This window comes from Spinacia oleracea, chromosome 1 (assembly GCF_020520425.1).
Source record: "Spinacia oleracea cultivar Varoflay chromosome 1, BTI_SOV_V1, whole genome shotgun sequence".
In the NCBI taxonomy this organism is placed as follows: Eukaryota; Viridiplantae; Streptophyta; class Magnoliopsida; order Caryophyllales; family Amaranthaceae; genus Spinacia; species Spinacia oleracea.
In genome coordinates, this window is record NC_079487.1 from 11,764,906 (window position 1) to 11,785,797 (window position 20,892).

A 20,892-nucleotide genomic window follows, 5' to 3' on the forward strand; every position below is an offset into this window, starting at 1 on the left:
GTGGTGGTGAGAAACGCGATTGGTGAGAAACGGTGGTAGTTGAACCCAATTGGATCTCCATTGGAAGGTGGTGAGACGGTGGTGAACGCGGCAGAATTTCGAGATTACAAATCCGTCTTACCCTTGGTGGCCGGCTTTCGTGAAAGAAAGGTACAGGTTCAGAGAATTGAAGATGGGAGGACTGAGAGGGTAGGCTGGTAGCTCACTAGCTGCTCGTGGTTTTTCTTGGAAGAGGAGAGGGTTTCGAATAAAGGTGGCGACTGGCGAGGAGGCCAGAACCACCGACGAGTAAGCTATGGCGACGCAGGAAGGGTTTTTTTTTGGGGACTACGCAGGAAAAGGTAAGGGAAGAAGAGGGGAGTTAAGCGCGAGAAATGAAATTTTAATATTGCAGCAAATTTTTTTTTGACCCGGGCTATTGCAGGGGGCTTTTAAATGTACGCTGCGACAAAAATAGGTTATTGCAGGGGGCTTTTAAATTGTACGCTGCAACAAACTTTTTTGCAGGGAACAATTAAATTGTACGCTGCAACAACCCTTTAAAAGGTTTGACCCGCGTTGACCGACTGGTTATTGAAGCGTATTAATACATGTACGCTGCAACAAGGGGGCTGCAACAGGGGTTTTTTCTACTAGTGAGGAAAACCCTAACACCAAGGTGGGTCACGTTGAGGATGATTGTTTTGATGATTCATCGACATATGTACGTGTTGATCACGAAGAAGGGATAGAAGTTTGTAAAAGTGATGATGAGGGTGCATCTAAGAAACGTCGTCGGAAAAAAAATGAGGTGTGATAAAATGACAAATGGATCTAATTTTTTGAATCTCCCCCACTTTTTATCTCTCAAGTTTTCTAAAGTTTTCTCTCACACATAGGACATGCTTTCTTGTACACAATCCTCACACCCTGGCCAACCTCAAACATGTTTTATATTACTATTTTGGTACGTGAAACCTATGATTGTAATTTTAGCAACACGCTCTTATGTTTTATTATGCATACTTTTAATAGATATTATGTTTGTTATGCAGGTTTTCACTAAAAATAATATCTCATTGCTTATCCATACTATATACATACTTCAGGATTCTTGCTTAATTCAAAGTTCTTAACTTATAAATATTTCATTTTTGTAGGATCATGGCTAGAAAGATACATCGAGTACACCCACCTCAGAATGATGTAACAAATGAAGATGAAGATGGAGATGATTCTGATGTTGAACAAACTAGGCGTGAGGATGAGAGGGGTCGAACTGTACTTGCTGAGGTGGGGGATTCAATTAAAAAAGGGCATAAAATCCCTTTAGAGTGGGATCAAGTTACAAAAATACCATGCGGAGATCATAAAGATACCTTTTCCACATATCTCGGTGTAATTGCTCGTGAAAGAATATGCATCACCTATAAAACATGGAAGGATGTTCCTAGAGAAGTCCAAAATGTAGTGTTTGAATCGGTTAAGGTAAATACATACTACCTAATTAGTGCATGTTAACAACTTAAACTTTATACAGTGTTAATAATAATTTGTGGTAACAATGTTGAATGATGCAGAAAGGGTTCATAGTGTTAGAAGAGCGCAAAGAATATATCTTGAGGCAAGCTGATAATCGATGGAGAGCTTTCAAGACTAGGCTAAGAAAAAAGTGGATGTACCATAAAAAAACTGGAAGGCTAAGAAAGAAGCCACCTGTCAAATATCCTTGGATATATCAAGCAATTTGGGACAAGTTTGTTACATGGAGTACTTCTGATGAGTTTAAGGTATTATTTGATTATCATTTTTTTTTAAAGTAAGAAATATATTGACTTTCATAATAGGTACACCTGACAACAGTAATATAAATATTTCCTATGTTTATTTTTAGAAGAAGTGTAGTACTAGTTGACATATCAACTGAGAACCGTAATTTCCTTCCCAACATTTCCTTCTCAATGTATATAATTTTAAAACAATTAGATATGTGCTTCTACTAACTGTGAACCATATTTTTTTTTAAAGGAGAAGAGTGAAAAAGGTCGACAACGGTCAAATCTTAAGACGTCAAGCTATCGAGGTGGCTGACTTGGGTACCAATATTATAGAGACGAGATAGTAAGTTTGAGTTTTGAACTATAGTATTATAGCTATTTCTTGATTTAGTGTGGTGTTTGTGTCAGGTCATAATAACTAATTTAAGCCATGTGGGGTCAATCTATAACATGTATTCATTAAGTTTCTTTTCGGTTTGATGAATATTAAGACTTCTAGTGTGTACTAATTGTCTATCCACCATCTATCAATGACTTAATAATTTATTCATTGTAAATGCCAGGCAAAAGAATTTCTGGCGAAAGGGATCCATGTCGATCAGATTCCCAGACACGAGGCTTGGTTACGAGCTCATGCAGTTGTGAAAAACGGAATATACATATTCAATAACCCAATTGATCAAGTGACCGCTAATGTAATTGTAAGTATTTTTCTTGGCAACAAAAAAATAGTTGCACACAATTTATTACCAAAATAGTTATGGCTTTGTCTGCTTTGATTCTTTTTGGGTGGGACAATTTCTGATATTGTTTAATTACTTAATTTCCTTCATCTCTATTACTGTGTTTATTCACTTGGTTGGGGAAGTATAGTTATCTAAGCTTGGAAGGCCTTATCTGAAATTAGAGGTACATCTTCACAGGGGGAAGTATAGTTATCTAAGCTTGGGTTTAGTTATATCCCCCCTGGTTCTTTATCTAGCATTATCAAAACGACGAATAGAGGACTCACAATTAGGCGAATTTCAATAGAATTCAAGTCATGACTGTAATTTCAATATGATCATACCAAGTAATCCCACTTAGAGTTTATTAATGCAATAGAAGATAGAAACTTTGATAAGTCCAAAACTTCTTTCAGTATATTAGTTTGATACTTCTAAGCCACAAACTTTTCAGTCATGGACCAAGTCAGAGAAAAATCTAGTGCCTATCATATTTTTGTTCCAGATTAGTTGAACACTTGAACATACCTCTCCGTGCACGTGTATGCTCCATTTCATCCACAAGAAACCAAAAAAGATAAAAGAGGGGAAAGGGTTTCCTGAATACATTCACTTCCTGAATCCTAGACAGTTGATTCCACTATAAAACTCCACAAGGTTGCACGTGGGACTCTGGAACTTAGTTGACTATAAGTGTGGATAGCACCAGGAAAAAAAAGTAATCTGTGCAGGAAACCTCTTTTGTAAAAGCAAAAGAGATATAAGGAAACTGCAGTAATTGATTGCAACGATCAGGCAGAAGAGACATCTCAGGCAGCAGAAACCTGCATAATGATCGGTCTACATAACTAGAGAGGCTACCAATCTATGCTAACTCTTTTAAGCCAGACTAAAGAACAATAAACAAATGCACCATAATGAAAATCTATACAGCAATAATATTATTTCCTATAAGGCTAAAACAGATCACAAAATCTCCTATCAGCAAATAACCCTAATCAGTTACACCCACCTTTATTGTCATGGATAATTCTATTTTTTTTGAGGTGTTGATTAATATTTAGGATGAATAATTCAGTTTTAAATACGTCAGTCTTTACCGACTACCTACACGGCTACACTCCCTCTTAAATGTACGAATCGACTAGTTGTTACATTGTCGTAAGTCGTATCCCTTAGATGTTTCACATATTCTAAATGCATTATCTTTGCGAACATAGCATAAGTCTTGTTCTCTTCACATGATTTAGTATGATTCATCTAGTTTATGAGCTGATCTGGTTTGGTTTAATGGTTTATGAGCTGATCAAATTTGACAAAAAATGGCAGAATAAACTTGTGTTGGGTCTGGTATCACAAATAAGCAGTATAAACAAGTTTGTGAGCTGATCAAATTTATGATGAACTCTTGTTCTCCAAGTCTGCTTGTTTTTTTATTATGCATATGATTATATAAACTTTTGTTGTTATCATACCCTACATTTATTTGGTTTGGTTGCTCTTTATTGATGTCAGAATGATTTGAAAGCTCGGGCAGAAAGAGGTGAAGTTATTTTTCATAGTCGTCGTGATGATATTTTGGCAAGAGCACTGAAAAAGAAAGAGCGTGGTGGATGTGTAAGAGGTGTTGGGTCTGGTATCACAAATAAGCAGTATTTTGGGTATAACAAACCAATACCACCTAGCCATATGCTTTCCCAAATCACATCTTTGAGGTCGGAGATGGGGGCAATGAGAAACCAACAGAATCTTGTAATGTCTTGTTTGGCAACAATCCTTAACCCAGAGCAAGTGAAGCAATTACAACAATTACAAAGTATTGGTGTTGGCCGTCAACTTGGTGATGTTGGTGGTCAAATTAATCATTTAAGTGACTACAACAATGTACAATTTGATGGTATTCATGGCCACTCACAGAGTTTTGGTGATCAAGGGTTGAGTGGTGCTCAAACTTCTAATTTAGATAACTCAGGGAACAATCATGGTTTTTTTACCCAACTACTAACTGGTGGTATTAGTGGTCAGGGACAAGTTGTCAACAGTCCTGAAGGTCATCGGGAAACTCGACCTATAGCTCAACAGAAGGAGCCAGATCAGCTAGAGAAGGAGTTAGAGCAGGAACCTTACCGTGTTTCTTGGCCCGATCAACTTCAATCTCCGCAAAACATGCACTCTAGTGTTGATTGGCCAGAGACATATGACCCTTTGTCACTTAGTGACCTTCCTGATCTGCCTGAGGTATTGTTGCATCTGTGATTTTCAAATGTAATATTTCTGTTAAAAGGAAATATTAACCTTTATGATCCTCTTTGCATTATTCTCTTACCAAATGCATTTCTTTGTGTTTAATAAAAAAGGGTATGCATGATTGTTGCTTGGCGATCGAGGATAACAAAAAAATCAAGATTGTTGCAATTGGACAAGTTTACATACCGGGAGAAAAAATAGTGGTGAAGAATCACTTTTTTGATGTGTCCTCTGAAAACCGCCGGGTCTCCATAACTGACGATGTCGATCCGACTGCACTACTACCATGTCCTGTGTCGGGGTTCTTATTCGTTTGTGAAGCGAAGGATACTTTTGTTCCATGGCCAACAAACTTGATTTTTCCAAAGAAAAAGGTATGCACACTTTATGCATTTATATAGGCCAAATTACCAAATTAGTATAAAAAAAACAAGAGTTTACACCAAATTGGTATTGAAAAAAACTCTAGCCACATTAAACTCTTCTTTTTTTATACCAATCGGGTAATTTGGCCCATTTATATAATACGGAGTATATGTAGAATGTGTTTTTTTAACAGTAAGTAGTATAATTGAGTAAAGATACATTTTAATTGAATAGATTGATTATATAAACATAGACCAATTTTAATCATTTCATTTCTAATTGTTTTGTAGTACTTTCCTCGGGTTCCTGCCACTTATTCTCAAGAAATGGTTGATGAGATACGAGACAATTTGGTAACTTATGTTTTGAAGCATATGCAAGTCAACAATCAAGAAGTCGGAGAAAATGAGTGCATGGATGTTGATCAAGAATGACTTTTATAGCTAAATATTTTGGATATTCATATTTTAGTAAGAAAAAATGTTTTAGGAACGTATTTACATGGAATTGTAGAAGAAATACCTTTTTTGTGTGATTATTGTAAGGAATTTTGGAGGATGTTTAATTAGGTACACTAGTTTAATTACTGATTTGGATAACTGCGACAAAATTCAATTCTTATGGTTGTTAGCCCATGATTTTGGATTTGTTGGATTGTATTTATTAATTAGTGAATATTGCAAGTATAATTTTTTGTGGCAGGTACATGTACCGAAAATTGTGCAGGGTAGGAAATTTAATGTGCAAAATATTATTGAAAAAAAGGAGCAAAGAAACCACATATTTCATATAGGTGGTCTCTTATAACGAGCTCCACCCATAACATAAGACACCACATTTCTGAAATACATGATTTCTCCCCCCAACATAAGACACCATATTTCTGAAATAAGTGGTTTCTTCCGCTAACATAAGAGACCACATTTCTAAGAAAACTCATCTCTTACCTAATTATTTTCTACAACCAGAATCACACCTAAGAAACCATATTTATTAGAAGTATGATGTTTTTTGTTTAATCTTACTAACCACACCAAAAGCATGGTTTCTTATGCTAAGAGACCATTGAGATATATACCATACATTTTTTGGTCTCTTAAGTCTATTTTGTATGGTTTCTTAGCCTGTTTTTGTAGTAGTGTGACACACACATATTGCAAACTTCCTGATTGTGGTTGCTAATGACTTTAGACAGGTAAGTGCCCAAGTTCCTATTAGGATAGGAACTTGAATCAGATGTTAAAGTTCCTGATTTACACTTGGAACGGCCACTGGAGTTCCTGAGCTGGAAGTTGTATCTGTTCTAGTTTGAAGTCACAAGAGGAGCAACACATTTTACATATCAAGAGTTTTATATGCCCACAAGAACAATTACAGACTCATGGCCACGAGTTTCTATGATAGCCAGAGAGGAACTCATCATTGTTCCAGAGCTGGAACGTCTGAAGCTTCTGAGTTGCAAGTTCCAGACAAAGGGAAGACATAAAAGTCTAGGTAGTCTACTGTACTTAGAATTTTATGTAAATATTAATTATGCAAAAGGTATAAAGGGTACTCAAGGAACTTGTGATTTAATTAGGCCATTTATTTTAGTGGAAGAAATTTTTATGGAAAACAAGTAATTAAATAAAAATAAGTTTTTAAAAATAGATTCACGTTTTATTTTATCAAAACTTATTTTCCTAATAATTCTCCTTAGTTTTTGTAAATAAATAAAATCTGTTTTGAGGGAAATCTTTTAGGGTTTGATTGAGTCAAACCACTAACTGCTTTGTAGCTAAAACGTGGGAAGTGGTCTTCCCCTTGTTCCTCGAGACAAGGGACGTGAAGATCAAAGTGCTGGCAGTTAGCAGTTGAGGTTTTGAAGGGAACTAACCCTAGGGATAAACCTATAAAAGGGCAAATATGTTTTCTGGAAAAGTATACAAACATTCTAAGAGTTTTTGCTTTCCTAAAAACGTATTTATCAAAGATTTTCTAAAACAGTTTGTGTCCTAGTTAATTCAAAGTTCCTAAGTTCCTTATATTTACACAAAAGCATCATTAATATCTAGAGTTATCTAAACACGAATTGTATTTTGTATTAGTGAGGATAGAGTTATCCTGTAAAGACTTAGAGTTTAAGTCTGAGAGAGAGTGAAAGAGATAGAGTTGTAATCTGAGTAGATTACTGTGAGGAACACGAGTTAGAGCTAGAGAAACTTGTGTTGGAGAGTTATTGTAATCGAGGCATTACTATAATAAAAGAAATTCTCTTCTTGATTAGTGTCAAGAAAGTTCTCACAATTATCATTTTAGTCTTTCTTGCTCTCAGTTTCTTTACTGTTCCTTGGTTTCGAAAGAAACCCTATCAAAGTTCGAATTACAATTCACCCCCCCCCCTCTTGTGTGTGTTCCTACTGGAATATCAATTAAAAAATCGCCCTAGTTGCAAACTTGCAAATGATTCTTGTAGTGCTTGTTTATCCGTCGAAGAATATCAAAGAACTCAGTAGTTACAACATTAATCTGCAACCAAACTTTAACTTCTTGAATGATTTTCTTGCTGTAAATTCATAGTTGAAAAAAAAGGTGTTTGTGTGACTCCACCTCCTTATCACAAATACTCCTTCGTCCCAGAATAGTTGCACCTCTTTCCTTATAAATTCGTCTAGGAATACTTGCATCGTTTCTGTAAATGAGATATTTTTCTAATTTTATATTGTTTCTCTCACTTAACTAAGATCACACTTGTATTCCTAACATCTAAAAAACATTAAAAAAATTCACTCCTTACCCCCACCACCCTCAAAATATTGACACATTTTCCACTAACTATATTAAAAAATATCAAATATCAACTACTACCTCCGTTTCGAAATAATGGGGACACTTATGCATTTCACAACAATCAAGATAAATGATTGGAATGTAAGAAATAAATATGGGAAAAATGAAATGTTGTAAGAAAAGAATAATTAAAAATTAGGTTGAGTGGAGTGCTGTAAGAAAAGAAGAATAAAAATATAAGTTGGGTGGAAAGTTATGACCAAAAAGAGAATATATAAAAGTAGATTGAGTGGAAAGTTATAAGTAAAGTGGAAAAAAGTGTAGTTTGAATTCATTAAATATGATGAGTCATATACCAAATTAATACAGCACATTGTCCTTATTATTTTAAAAAAACTCATTTAAGGAAACCGTCCCCATTATTTCGAAATGGAGGGAGTACCACCTAATCAAATAAAAAGTCTATTAAATTGCCTTAAACTACATGCCGGTCAAACCGTTGTAAGTATTCTGGGACGGAGGAAGTAGTACATAGATCATAGTCGCTAACCTTAGGTGGTGTAACCGTTGTGTTGTCTGCAACCTCTCAAACATAGTCAGCCACAAAATAAAATGGTGTTTAGGATTAGAAAATCAAGTAATTATTCGGTTGTAAATTTGATATTTATCACTTTTGGGATTGTTTTTTTATATCAAAAGGTCTTGCGCGCATAAGGTATACAATAAATTTATTGTACACCAAGATAACTTTAACCCATTTTTTTGTAACTTTAACCTAGTTTTGATTAACTTTTATATTAGCAAAAAAAAATTGATAGATAAACATTTTAAAGGATTAAATGATTAATTTTATACATTATTATGATTTTGATGAAATAAGTTTTATTAAAATAAAAAAATTTATCACTAAAAAATAGATAACTTTTACATATATAAGCATAACTTTTAAGCATTTTGAGTTAACTTCACTACAAGAAAAGGATCTATTTATGACGGGAAATCCCGTCGTTGACCCGTCATAAAAGACCTATTATGACGGGATTTCCCGTCACAAGCCCGTCATGAAAGGGGGCCGTCGTAATTGACTATCCCGTTAGGGATGGCAATGGGTCGGATCTGGACCGGGTCCGACAAGATCCAGACCCAGACCCGCTTTTTAAGAGGTGGATCCAGATCCGACCCAGATCCGCTGGGTCCAAAAAAATCAGATCCAGACCCAGATCCACTGGGTCTAATGGGTCTAGGGTCGGATCTGGATCCTAAATGGGTCTAGGCGTATTTCTTTTCAAAAAAAAATTTGTCCCTCATTTTTCTTATATTACGTAATTTTTTCTCCCATTTTTTGTATGTAAACGTAACGTTGCTTTAATAAAACCACTAAATATGGAATATTCGTTAATTTTGTTTATGAAAAAAAATCATATTAACCCTGTAATACAATAAGTATTTAAAGTTTCTAATATTATTATGTATATGTCACGTCAAACAATTTTTAAATAGTTTAGTATCATAAGAACTTAATAAAGTTTAGCACGTAAAGATTGAATTATATTTTAATTTTAATTTTTTTTAAAAAAAAATTATATATATGGGTCTGTGGGTCGGATCTGGACCGGATCTGGATCTTTAATTCTTGGACCCGGACCCAAACCCGCCCCATTGAACAAAGACCCAGATCCGCCCCAGATCCACAGGGTCTAATTTTTTTGGACCCAGACCCTTAAAAATGGACCGGGTCCAACTGGATCTGGATCGGGTCTTGGACCCATTGCCATCCCTATATCCCGTCATGACCCCGTAGCAAAAGCTTATTGTGACGGGAAAAATTCCCGTCGTAAAAAACCTATTATGACAGGAGAAAATCCCGTCGCAAAAGGCAAAACACGACGGGCTAACCTCCCGTCGCAAAAGCCAATTAGCAACTATGACAGACTAACCCGTCGGAAAAGACAATGATATTGATTCTTATATGAATCTGCTTGTTTAGCTGCACCTGCTACATATCCCAAAGATATATCATTGATTTCTACATTATAGTAATACCATCATCATTGCATACAAATCAATGAAAACAACACAACCCCAGTTCAATACAAAAAATCCAAATCAATTGTCTGATGCCTAATTATCTAAAAATTCCAGTTTATCTGATGACTAATTATATAAAAATTCAAACTGACTTGTCTACAACAGAGAAGAGTCGGCAAATAGAAATGAGGTAATTTAATTAGCAGAGCAGTCAGCAAGGAAGCATATCAGCAACACCACTTAACTTGAGAGCAGTCAGCAAGGAAGCCAGTAGAAATGATATCCACCATCCAAATAATTGTCACAAAATACCTGATGTAGACAAACAGAACCCAACATTAGTCGACCAAGTCAATTAATGCAAAATGTAGTTGATTTGTAAAAGATCTTTCCTTCGCATTCAGCAGAAAGTGAAACAAGTTATGTGTTTCAAACCAAGACAAAATTTGATTAAAATAAAATGTGGAGATTTTATGGGTTTCACAGTTTCAAAACCCACTTATGGAACTTAGAAAACTCCACTTATGGAACTTAAAAAACAGAGAGGAAGTAAGATAAACTTACATGTTTTTCCACAGTTTCGGGCTTGTCTAAGATATTTCCTGTTTTGTGAGTGTCGAACCAAAACTTCTCAAAACTTGGAGGATTTCCAGAACTTCAACCCTACAAAAAATTCAATCAATATATCACACTTCTAGAAAACAAAGTAATTCATGTAAACATTATTTTCGTATGGATGTCATATTACCATGTCATACTTTATTTGTCGAAATGGCTTACTTCCCGTACACTGTGGCATGGTTACTCCACCTCTGTTTTCAGAATTTTTCCCACCGATTTTCTGAAATACAATGATGAAACAAAGCATGAATTAATGTATCATTGGCATAAAAATTACAGCATTACCATACAAATCTGAGTCTGAATATAATGCAATAATAGTCAGAGCAGTGGTAATAATGTTGTTGTCAATGGAGTCCAATTGTAGAAGGAAACATGGGAAAAATGTCATCAATCTTTTTATTGTATCATCTACAGTAGTTGATGTAACCAGATCAGCTCTGTGATCCCAAGCCCTAACTAAGAATTCCATGTATCTACCTTCTATCAATCTGGATGTATTGAAAAGTCTTCCGGATTCAAATTTCAAAAGTTCGTGTTTATGAATGATAATTTTCTCAAACTCTGGTGTGAAACACCTTTCTCCAGAAAGGATGTATCTTGGAATATCAGAAGCTAGCTCAAAAGGTTTACCTTTACATGCCCTACTGGTGTTAACTACCTCTCACTTTTTAAGGAAAAATCCAAAAGAAATAATAGGATGTGCGAGTCTTAAACCAGAACTTAATTCTATGAATTATGCAAGAGAGAATTTTTATATTTCTAGATGTTGTAATGTAGCAAAACCAAAGTATCTAACTGTATTTAAGAAAACATGACCAATGAATTCAGGCTTTGACTTCTTCCTGGAGAAGGTAAAATTATGTGCACATGTACATGATTAATGAACTCAGGCAGAACATACGGAAGGCTGATGGTAGCAAATATCCAGTGTTTCAGTAAAACAAAAAAAACAACACCAGCAAATATCCATACCTGTAAAACAGCTCACATATGTTTACATTATCTGAGTCCAAATCTTCCCATTTGTGAACTCTCACGGGACACAAATTGGGGTTACGAACAATTTTCCCAATATACCTTGTGAATTCATTTCCATCATCACCCACTACTCGACCTTCATAAAACGCTACCCGAAGTTTCTTCCCAGCTGACCTTGTAAGAGACTGTCCAAGTCGTCTTCGAACAGCATATCCTGGGCCATATTGTTCTGCAATATTACCAAAAGAACAGTTAATAATATGTATATTGAAAGAATTTAATACAAACAAAAGGTGTATACTTATATTACTTATTTACAAATGACACTTGATCGTTTTAGGTTCTACTTCTCTTGGAACTTCCACTTGTTTTCTGTTTTTGCCTCCTTTTTATCTCACTTTTATCAACAGTTATGGTCTCACCTTCTCCAATTGCATTACAGATCTTACCACCTTTCTCAAAGGAAACATGTGGAAGCCACTCTGGCAGAAATCGTTTGGACTCATTTAACTGAAACGCCTCATCCATCCTACGACATTATGCATAAAAGAGACATTCAAAACAGATTGAGAGCAACATATGGACATTTGTTACTATTGTTGCATTAGCACAAAGAAATAATCAGCATTTATCCAACCCGCCTAGATAATAGCAGCATAGAAAGCCATATAATCAAATATTGATTCGGTTTATTAACATGAAAACCTACTATTAACATTTAGTTAACCATGCGAGCAGGTGATACCCTACAATAAATTCTACTACACCAAACAATAAAAGTATCAATTACTTTGTTTTATACTGACCACTGTCACAGGAACAGAACTAAACTGTTACCATCATGACCTAAAAACAAGACAAGGCTCCAAACTAGTTACATAAAGCCTAAGGTGTGGTCACCAAATAAAGATATTTTTTATGAACTCGCATGATAACACACTTCTGTCACACACTTTGATCTTGTACGGGTTACAGAGGAAATGCATGATACTCCATAAAAACATAAAACAACACTCCTAGCATATCATTAAGTGCTTGCAAGATAGCCTTACCGCCCTCAAAAGTTGCTGCAGCAAACTCAAGCTCAACAATCAGCTCAAGCAACAGCTTGCGCAGACTTGCAAGCTTCTGCAGTCAGCTACAATCAAGTCCAGAAGCATCCAGAGTAATCTAGCCAAATCAAAGGTAGATAAGAAGCTTGACAATCATGGTTTTGGAATTGTGGATTCAGTTAGAAGGTTATTAGAGAAGCATAGGAATCACTTAAGTATTGTAAATGCAAAGGAATTCCCAATTTAAGCACACTAAGTAGATAAATGCAACTTGTTTGAATCAGTAGCTAATTAATTATTATGACTGAGATTCTCACAAAAATCAAATTCAAATTATAGATTCTCAGGGAAAATCAAACATAATTTCATTGTCATAAACATGAAATAAACCGTATTATAGATTCTCAGAAAAATCAAACATAATTTCATTATCATAAACAGGAAATAAACCGCATCATACTCAACAAATCAAATTGAAGCAACAAATCAAATTAAAGCAACTAAAAAGGATAATAAAAGAGTGAAATTATATACCTGATAATACGAATCTGCAAGCAACAATATTCGAATCTTCAATTTGGAGGAAACCTAACTTGCATCCTTCAATATTTACTCAAATATTCTCTAACTTGCAGCTGTATTGGCTTAATTAAACTTGAAAAGGCTCGATTAAGATTGAATAAACTCGATTTTCATGGAGGAATTTTAAGAATCTCTTGCGGTGAAGATGGAGTCGAGTCGCCGAGTGAGAGAGGAAGTTTGTCGCCTTTGTTTGTTTGTTTGAAGCTTTGAGAACTTTGTCGGCTTCCCCTCTTGTTTGATGGAGCAAAATGAAGGAGGAGGGCAAATAAGAGAGCCTGGGTTTAATTTTCGTGGGTGGGTTATGACGGTTTAACTTTCCCGTCGTAAAAACTACGCCATCAACGACGGGTTTTGGGCCTGTCATAAATGGGTTGTCGTTGATGGCCCAGCTTTTTGTAGTGCTTTTACTCTGGTGTACAATAATTATTGTACAACCCTTATAAATAAGAATTTGTGTTTTTATATTCATGCACTAGTCATTGTGGCATTATTGTATTAGGTTTTTGGCGGGTCGTGACACACCACACCCAAACACCTGGATCCGCCGCTGATTATGGGAGACAATATTTGGAGAGGTAATATACGACCCAGCTGGAAATTAAACAAAAAAGAGGTCCGTTTTTAGACAAAAGGGTCAGGTTGGGCGTAGTCCAAAGTCGCCCATCACTTTTGGACTTGAAAAGGATTTAGATCATTATATTATATTATTGTCCTAAAAACTTACGAGTATATCACTAGCCAGAAAAAAAAAATTAAAATTTTGAACTTTCAAATTTATTATGGACTGGCTGTCCGGGTTTAACAAATTTAATTAATATGCACTACAAGAATTTGTATCTTTAACGACAACCTAATTATGACGGGTTAAAAAATCCGTCGTAAAAGCCTTTTACGACGGGGCTAACAACCAAACAATGACGGGAATAACCGTCGCAAATGTCTTTTACGACGGGATTTTCTATTAATGACGGCCCCCTTTTATGACGGGTTCGCGACAGGAAATCCCGTCGTTAATCAACGTTATTGGCCTTTCGCGACGGGATTTCCCGTCGTTAATTGTACAATTTATTGTAGTGATGGAGTCAAGGTTGATCACCACATATAAACGCGCATCTATTTTGGAGTAGTAATTAAGTTTCATTATTTTCAACCGAAATATTTAATATTGTCACTAGCAATTGTCACTTGTCATATACGAAGTATAATTGACCCTTATAACAAATTCTTAAAGAAGTACTACGTACTACGTAACTACGATCTTTATCCCCAGATCGAAATTGCTGGCTAGCTTATGATATGTGGTCATGTGACTCGGTGTAGACTGCTGGTAAAATACTGTTGATATCAAAGAATAATAATATACATAGATAAGCTATTAATTTATTGTATAATTCATAAACAATAAATTTGTAACGCTACTAAGACCCCTATCTTAAAAGTAAATTTCGTTATCCTAACAGTGCAAGCACTAGTGGAAAAAACCCCTGTTGTAGTCCCCTTGTTGAGGGGGGCATACATAAGCGCGCCTCAATAGCTACTTAGTCAACGCGGGTCAAATATTTTACTAACAGGTTGAGGCGGGCTTTTGTGGTGTTCGCTTCTACACAAGCTGTTGAAGGGGGCTTTTCTAGCCCGCCTCAATAGAAAGAAGCTGTTGAAGGGGGCTTTTAATTGCCCGCCTCAATAGGATCTTTCTGTTGAAGGGGGCCTTTATTTGCCCGCCTCAATAGGCACACATTAAATTTAAATCAATTAAAACCACCGCCAAACAGATAAGCTAGATCTCGTCGTACTTCACATCTCTTCCAACGCATACCTATCCTCACCGCGCGACTCCACCACCACCATAACCACCACCACCACCTTCCTCACCGCGCGGCTCCACCACCACCATCTAAAGGAGAGTTTCCCCACCGTCGTCTTTCCTACCTTCGCGCGACTCCATCTGTTTCACACAATCGATTTGTGAAGCTAGGTTAGTTTTTATTTGCAATTACTTGGGTAATAATCCTCTTTTTTCTCGTGCATTTTCCACTTCATTTCATTTTTGTTTGATTTCCCTTGTTCATCGACCTAATTGCCCCTGTTTTTTGTTTGAATTCCTGCTTGTGTCTGTTTTGGATTACATGGCTTTTGGTGAAATGCCATTTGATTTAATGTCTGGCTTTTGGCATTGGACAGACTACTAAAGAGACTTAATTACCCAGGAGCGACTGAATTTGGGGTGGATTTGTCTCAGGCCAACATCTCAATTCAACTTGATGTTGGGAAGGGAGGAAATAGTGGCTCAAATGCTATAGCACCCGTTGTAGAGGTAGGTTATGAGGTTCCTTTCTTTTGTTTATCACTATTCTCTGAAACTTAGAGCTGACTGACTGTCTGCCAGATTGCCTTGATATTATGCTAAAATGACATCTACGAGGTTACTTGTATATGACTTGGTGGTAATAAACCTGGCCTTCACTGGATTATTTACTTCAAGATTTCTTTTTAGGTTGATTCATTCAAAATTGATTTGGGGTTATAATGTATTTGAGTTCAATTTAGTACTTCCATTGATAGATTGAAGTACGGGAAATTTTTGGTTTTTTTAGGGTTTAGAATTTCTTTGGAGGATTATGATCGATGCGGAAATTTGTGTTTTTTTTTCCAATTGGGATTCTATTTTAGATGAAGGGGTAATGAATTATGTTAACCTGGTGCGAAATTTTGAGTTTAACAGTGAGCTGGGTTTATTAAGAAATTAAGCTAAACATGCTGGAAAGAAATGTCCTTTAATTGATTAATTTGATGAATCAATTGAGGGATACTTTTTGGGATTTTAATTTAGGTAATAAACCGAATTAACCCGAACAGAACCCAATCCAAGTGAATACGTTGCCTTTTTTCTGCTACCCTGTTAGTGTTTCAAAGTGTAGTCTCCCAATTCCGCTAACCTAATGTGCAAATGGGTTTATTTACACTGAATGCGGGTTTCGTAACTAATTTAAAACCTAAACATGAGCATCGCTGGGATCTATTGATTGAGTACTGGAGGATGGTTTTTACTGATATTTTATCTTTGGATAAGATTGCATCATTAGAGAACAAAGATCTTATGCCAAGCTAGTTTATACTTAAATCGATTTTAGTTTATTCCTGTGAAATCTTATGTGAAGCTAATAAATGTTAATGTTGACACATATTCCTGTTTTGTTTGGTTTTAAAATTGAGATGAGGTCTTACCATTTTTCTGATGTATAGTTCTTGTGTCAAAATTAAGAATCTGTGGCTTGATTTATCTAATTCTGTGTAAAACCTTGTGTTATTAGAAATGAGTCGTCGTTGGATGTACGGTGACCATACTACGGTGGAATACTTGAGTGGGGTTGAGGAGTTCCTTAGATGTGCTTTAGCACACCAACGGAATACGAAAGCCGCAAAGATCTATTGTCCTTGCCGTGATTGTAACAATGTAAGGCGGTTAGCTGATATTGATGAAATTGAGGATCATTTATTTCGTCGTGGGTTTAAGCAAGATTACCATGTCTGGTTTTGGCATGGTGAGAAAATACTTGATCGTCCAAGTTCTAGTGTGAATGAATTTGATGTTCTGGCAGAGAGTGATGAGAGTGATGAGAGTGATTCTGATATTTCTGAGAATAATGAGATGGATGATGATGAGCAAGAAGATAATGAAATAAATGAAATGATGGATGCGGTGAAAGATCACTTGAATGAACGACCTCACATACTCGAGCAGGTATTAAAGGCTGCTGAGACGCCTTTGTACCCTGGGTGTACAAAATTCAAATTGTTAGAATGTGTGGCATCACTTTCCAACTTGAAAGCGGAGAGTGGTTGGACCGAAGAAAGTTTCACGAAATTATTGAAACGACTAGGTCTTTGGTTTCCCGATGGCAATGACATTCCCACCTCTGCCTATTATGCCAACAAATTGACGAACCCCTTAGGCTTAGAGGCCGTCAAGATAGATGCTTGCCCAAATGATTGTATTCTTTACAGAAAAGAGTATGAAAATTTGGATAAGTGTCCAACGTGTTCTATGTCGCGTTACAAGCGTAAAGGGGCCAATTCAGCTAAGAGGGGACCGCCCGCCAAGGTATTGTGGTATCTTCCGATCATACCTAGGTTTGAGCGCTTGTTCTCCGTAAAGAAGAATGCTAAGTATCTGAGGTGGCATGCGGAAGGGAGGAAGAAAGATGAATTCCTTAGACATCCGGCTGATTCTCCTCAATGGAGAACTATTGATAAGAAGTATCCTGAATTTGGCAAGGAGGTTAGAAATCTGAGACTTGCTCTATGTACAGATGGGATGAATCCATACGGCTCTCTGAGTAGTCAGCATAGCACTTGGCCGGTTCTTCTTGCAATTTACAATCTTCCTCCATGGTTGTGTATGAAACGCAAGTATATCATGTTGTCACTCCTCATCTCAGGGCCTAAGCAGCCAGGACATGATATAGATGTGTATCTCGCTCCACTCATAGATGATTTGAAATTGTTGTGGAATGAAGGTGTTCCAATGTTCGATGCTCACACCAACTCAAACTTTACATTGCGGGCAATGGTTTTCTGTACCATAAATGATTTTCCGGCCTATGGAAACTTGTCTGGGTACAAAACCAAAGGAGAACAAGCATGCCCTATATGTGAAGAGGACATGAAGCCCACACGGTTGGATCATTTCAAGAAAAATATCTACCCAGATTTCAGGAAGCACCTTAGTCGATATCATCCTTATCGTAAGAAGAAGAAGGAATTCAATGGGTTCACCGAGGAAGGAGTAGCTCGTACACCTTTGACAGGATCACAAGTTTATGAACGTATCAAAAATGTTGAAACCAAATACGGTAAGTGCTTCAAGTCCAAGTCTAAAAAGGGTGTTTTATGGAAGAAAGTGTCTCCATTATGGGATCTTCCCTACTGGAAAGATTTGTCGGTTAGGCATTGTCTCGATGTAATGCACATTGAGAAAAATGTGTGCGATGCTATCATCGGGACTTTGCTAAACATACCAGGAAAGACCAAGGACAATGAGAATGTGCGGAAAGATATGAAAAAGAAGAATATTCGACCAGATTTGTGGCCTGTTAAAAAAAAGGATGGTACAAAGACCTTTCTGCCTCCAGCGTGTTACACAATGTCGAGAAAGGAGAAGAAGAAGTTTTGTGAGTGCTTACATGGCATTAAGGTTCCCTCGGGATATTCATCGAATGTTAAGCGCCTAGTGTCTCTCTCAGACCTTAGGTTGATTGGTATGAAGTCTCATGATTGTCATGCACTGATTAATGTATTTTTGCCAATTGCACTTCGTGGGATATTGCCGAAACACGTGAGACATGTTATAACAAAACTTTGTTTGTTTTTCAATTCCATATGTGCTAAGGTGATTGATCCGGAGACTTTGGATGCTTTGCACAATGATGTTGTTGAAACTCTATGTCGATTTGAAATGTATTTTCCGCCTTCTTTCTTTGATATAATGGTGCATTTGATTGTCCATTTAGTTCGCGAAGTCAAGTTATGTGGTCCGGTGTTCTTAAGATGGATGTATCCTTTTGAGAGATTTTTTAAGACTTTAAAGGACAAAGCAAGGAATCCGGCTAATCCAGAGGGTAGTATCATTCGGGGAGTCCTTAAAGAAGAGATTTCTGGATATCTAGCTGAGTTTTTGTCAAGCCTTGAACCAATAGGACTTCCAAAATCTCGACATGTTGGTAGGCTCGCAGGGGAGGGAGTAATTGGTAAAAATGTGATATCTCCTCCATCGGAGAGGAAGAAGAAGGCACATATTTGTGTGTTGCAGCATCTTACAGAGGTTCATCCTTATTTAGAAAAGCATCTGCTTGAATTGCAACATTGTAATCCTAAGTTGAAGGAAAGAGCGTTGATGCGGGAACATAATCGCACATTTATTGAATGGTTTAAGAAGGAAGTTGGAAAGAAACAAGACCATGATGTTTCTGATACGATCAAGTGGTTATCTCGAGGTCCTCGACTATGTGTTCGATCTTTTGAAGGATATGATATCAATGGGTTCACATTCTACACTAGAAGGCAAGATGAAAAGAGTGTAGTGCAAAATAGTGGAGTAAAGGTTGTTGCATCATCTAGGGTCTATGCAAGCGCTAAGGATAAAAGGCCGGTTGATTCAACACAATCATATTATGGTGTTATCGAAGAAATATGGGAGCTTGATTATACCTATTTTGTGATCCCTGTTTTTCGGTGTCAGTGGGCTAACAACCAAAATGGTGTGAAGCAAGATGAAATTTTCCCGGGTTTAACCTTGGTGAACTTTGATCGACTAAGTGACAGTGACGAGCCATTCATTCTAGCATCACTAGCTAAGCAAGTTTTTTATGTGGTTGACAATATTGATCCTAGATGGCGTGTTGTTGAAGGAAATAATGCCCTTGGTCCAAGTATGCATTCTATGTTAAGTCTAATAAATGCGGTTCAGTATTAATTAACAAGTTAATAATTCAGTGAGATCAAGTGAGCTGAATGCCTAGCTAGAGGCCGCTTCAGTTCAAGTGGAATTAATGATATTAATCCACAGCTTACTCTTGACTGAACCCGTAGGGTCACACAAATAGTACGTAAACGGATCAAGTATTTAATGGCATTAAATACTCCATCTATGAATATTCGGAACTGACGGATCTTGGTTTCAGTGGGAGCTAAGATCGTCACAGGCAAGAAATGAATACTCCGGAAACGATGATATTGCCGGAAACGGAAATATGGATCGTATCGGAAATATGAATATTATCCAAGTCGTAGATGTTGCCGGAAACGGAAACATGGTACGTATCGGAAAATATTATTGGAAATGGAAATTTAATCGGAAGCGTATCGTACGAATTAGCATCGGACGAGGCTTGCCGGACGAAGGCCCAGCACGAAGCCGGGGCCATCGCCCAGCAAGCATGCGCGCCACAAAGCCCAGCCAAGGCAGCGGCCAGGCCTACCGCAAGGCAGGCCCAGCGCGCGCCAAGAGGCCACGGCTGCGTGGGCCGTGCCGCGCGGGCTGCTGCTCGCACGCGCATGGGCAGCCCTTGTGGCTGCCGTGTGTGTGTGAGTTTGTGCTCATGCGTGATTCCTGAATCTACAAGAGTCAGTGTATGATTAAGTTTCTATTCCTAATTGGATAAATTAATTAAATAGAATTCATGTAGGATTCTAATTCCAATTAATTCGCATCCTACTAGGATTACGATTCCTTTTCCATAACTCTATAAATAAAGGCCTAGGGGTCATAATTTATACACAAGTTTCAAAGTATTCAAAAGTGAGTTTTTTGAGAGAAAATCAAACACACATCTTGCTCAAAAGTGCCGAAATTTTCTAGTACCTTAAGGGCGATTCTAGTTGGTCAATCTTAAGGCGGATCCGGACGTGCTGTGGACTATCTACGGAGGGACGACACTTGGAGTCCTAAAAGACTTGTTCTTGTTCGGTTCGGGCGCAGCTAGGGAGGGCACGCAACAAAGAGTATGCATCTAAATTATGATATATGATTATGTGTAAATAATATGTTGTCCTGGGTTAATGGTTGTTTCCGCATGATCTATGTAATGTCATATGTATCATAACCTAACAGTGGTATCACGAGCCCCTTATTATTTTCATAATCTAAATTGCATGAACATGGTTAAATATTACAAATTTGCAAGAATTAAAAGGGGTGATTAATTTTCGTAATTGTTAATTAATTGCAAATTGCGTTTATTTAATTATATGTACGCAGTTTTTCGG

The 20,892-nt window shown here is 36.9% G+C and overlaps 2 protein-coding genes across 9 annotated transcripts; one reads left to right on the plus strand and one right to left on the minus strand.

Annotated features, from left to right (window-relative positions):
• The first annotated feature begins 1,033 nt into the window (after positions 1 to 1,033).
• Positions 1,034 to 5,724, plus strand: LOC130466263 (uncharacterized). 2 transcript variants are annotated; one of them, XM_056835024.1, is made up of 7 exons: positions 1,034 to 1,467; positions 1,560 to 1,769; positions 2,008 to 2,100; positions 2,321 to 2,458; positions 3,998 to 4,720; positions 4,840 to 5,103; positions 5,386 to 5,724. In XM_056835024.1, the coding sequence occupies exons 5-7, from the start codon at positions 4,172 to 4,174 to the stop codon at positions 5,527 to 5,529; spliced, it is 957 nt and encodes a 318-aa protein (XP_056691002.1). In that variant the 5' UTR covers positions 1,034 to 1,467; positions 1,560 to 1,769; positions 2,008 to 2,100; positions 2,321 to 2,458; positions 3,998 to 4,171; the 3' UTR covers positions 5,530 to 5,724. The 2 variants fall into 2 exon arrangements, with proteins under 2 accessions (XP_056691002.1, XP_056691003.1); XM_056835025.1 differs by lacking the exons at positions 1,034 to 1,467; positions 1,560 to 1,769; positions 2,008 to 2,100 and having other exon boundaries at positions 2,198 to 2,458.
• A 4,141-nt stretch (positions 5,725 to 9,865) lies between these two features.
• On the minus strand, positions 9,866 to 13,422 carry LOC110791771 (uncharacterized). 7 transcript variants are annotated; one of them, XR_002534191.2, is made up of 7 exons: positions 13,081 to 13,419; positions 12,547 to 12,664; positions 11,917 to 12,023; positions 11,489 to 11,723; positions 10,641 to 10,733; positions 10,457 to 10,555; positions 9,866 to 10,204 (listed from the first exon to the last, which is right to left on the minus strand). XR_002534191.2 is itself a non-coding variant. In XM_056835027.1 (6 exons), the coding sequence occupies exons 2-4, from the start codon at positions 12,020 to 12,022 to the stop codon at positions 10,694 to 10,696; spliced, it is 381 nt and encodes a 126-aa protein (XP_056691005.1). In that variant the 5' UTR covers position 12,023; positions 13,081 to 13,422; the 3' UTR covers positions 9,866 to 10,204; positions 10,457 to 10,555; positions 10,641 to 10,693. The 7 variants fall into 7 exon arrangements, 1 of the variants encoding a protein (XP_056691005.1); XR_002534189.2 differs by having other exon boundaries at positions 11,805 to 12,023; positions 13,081 to 13,418; XR_008926302.1 differs by having other exon boundaries at positions 10,651 to 10,733; positions 11,489 to 12,023; positions 13,081 to 13,421.
• Positions 13,423 to 20,892: the final 7,470 nt, after the last annotated feature.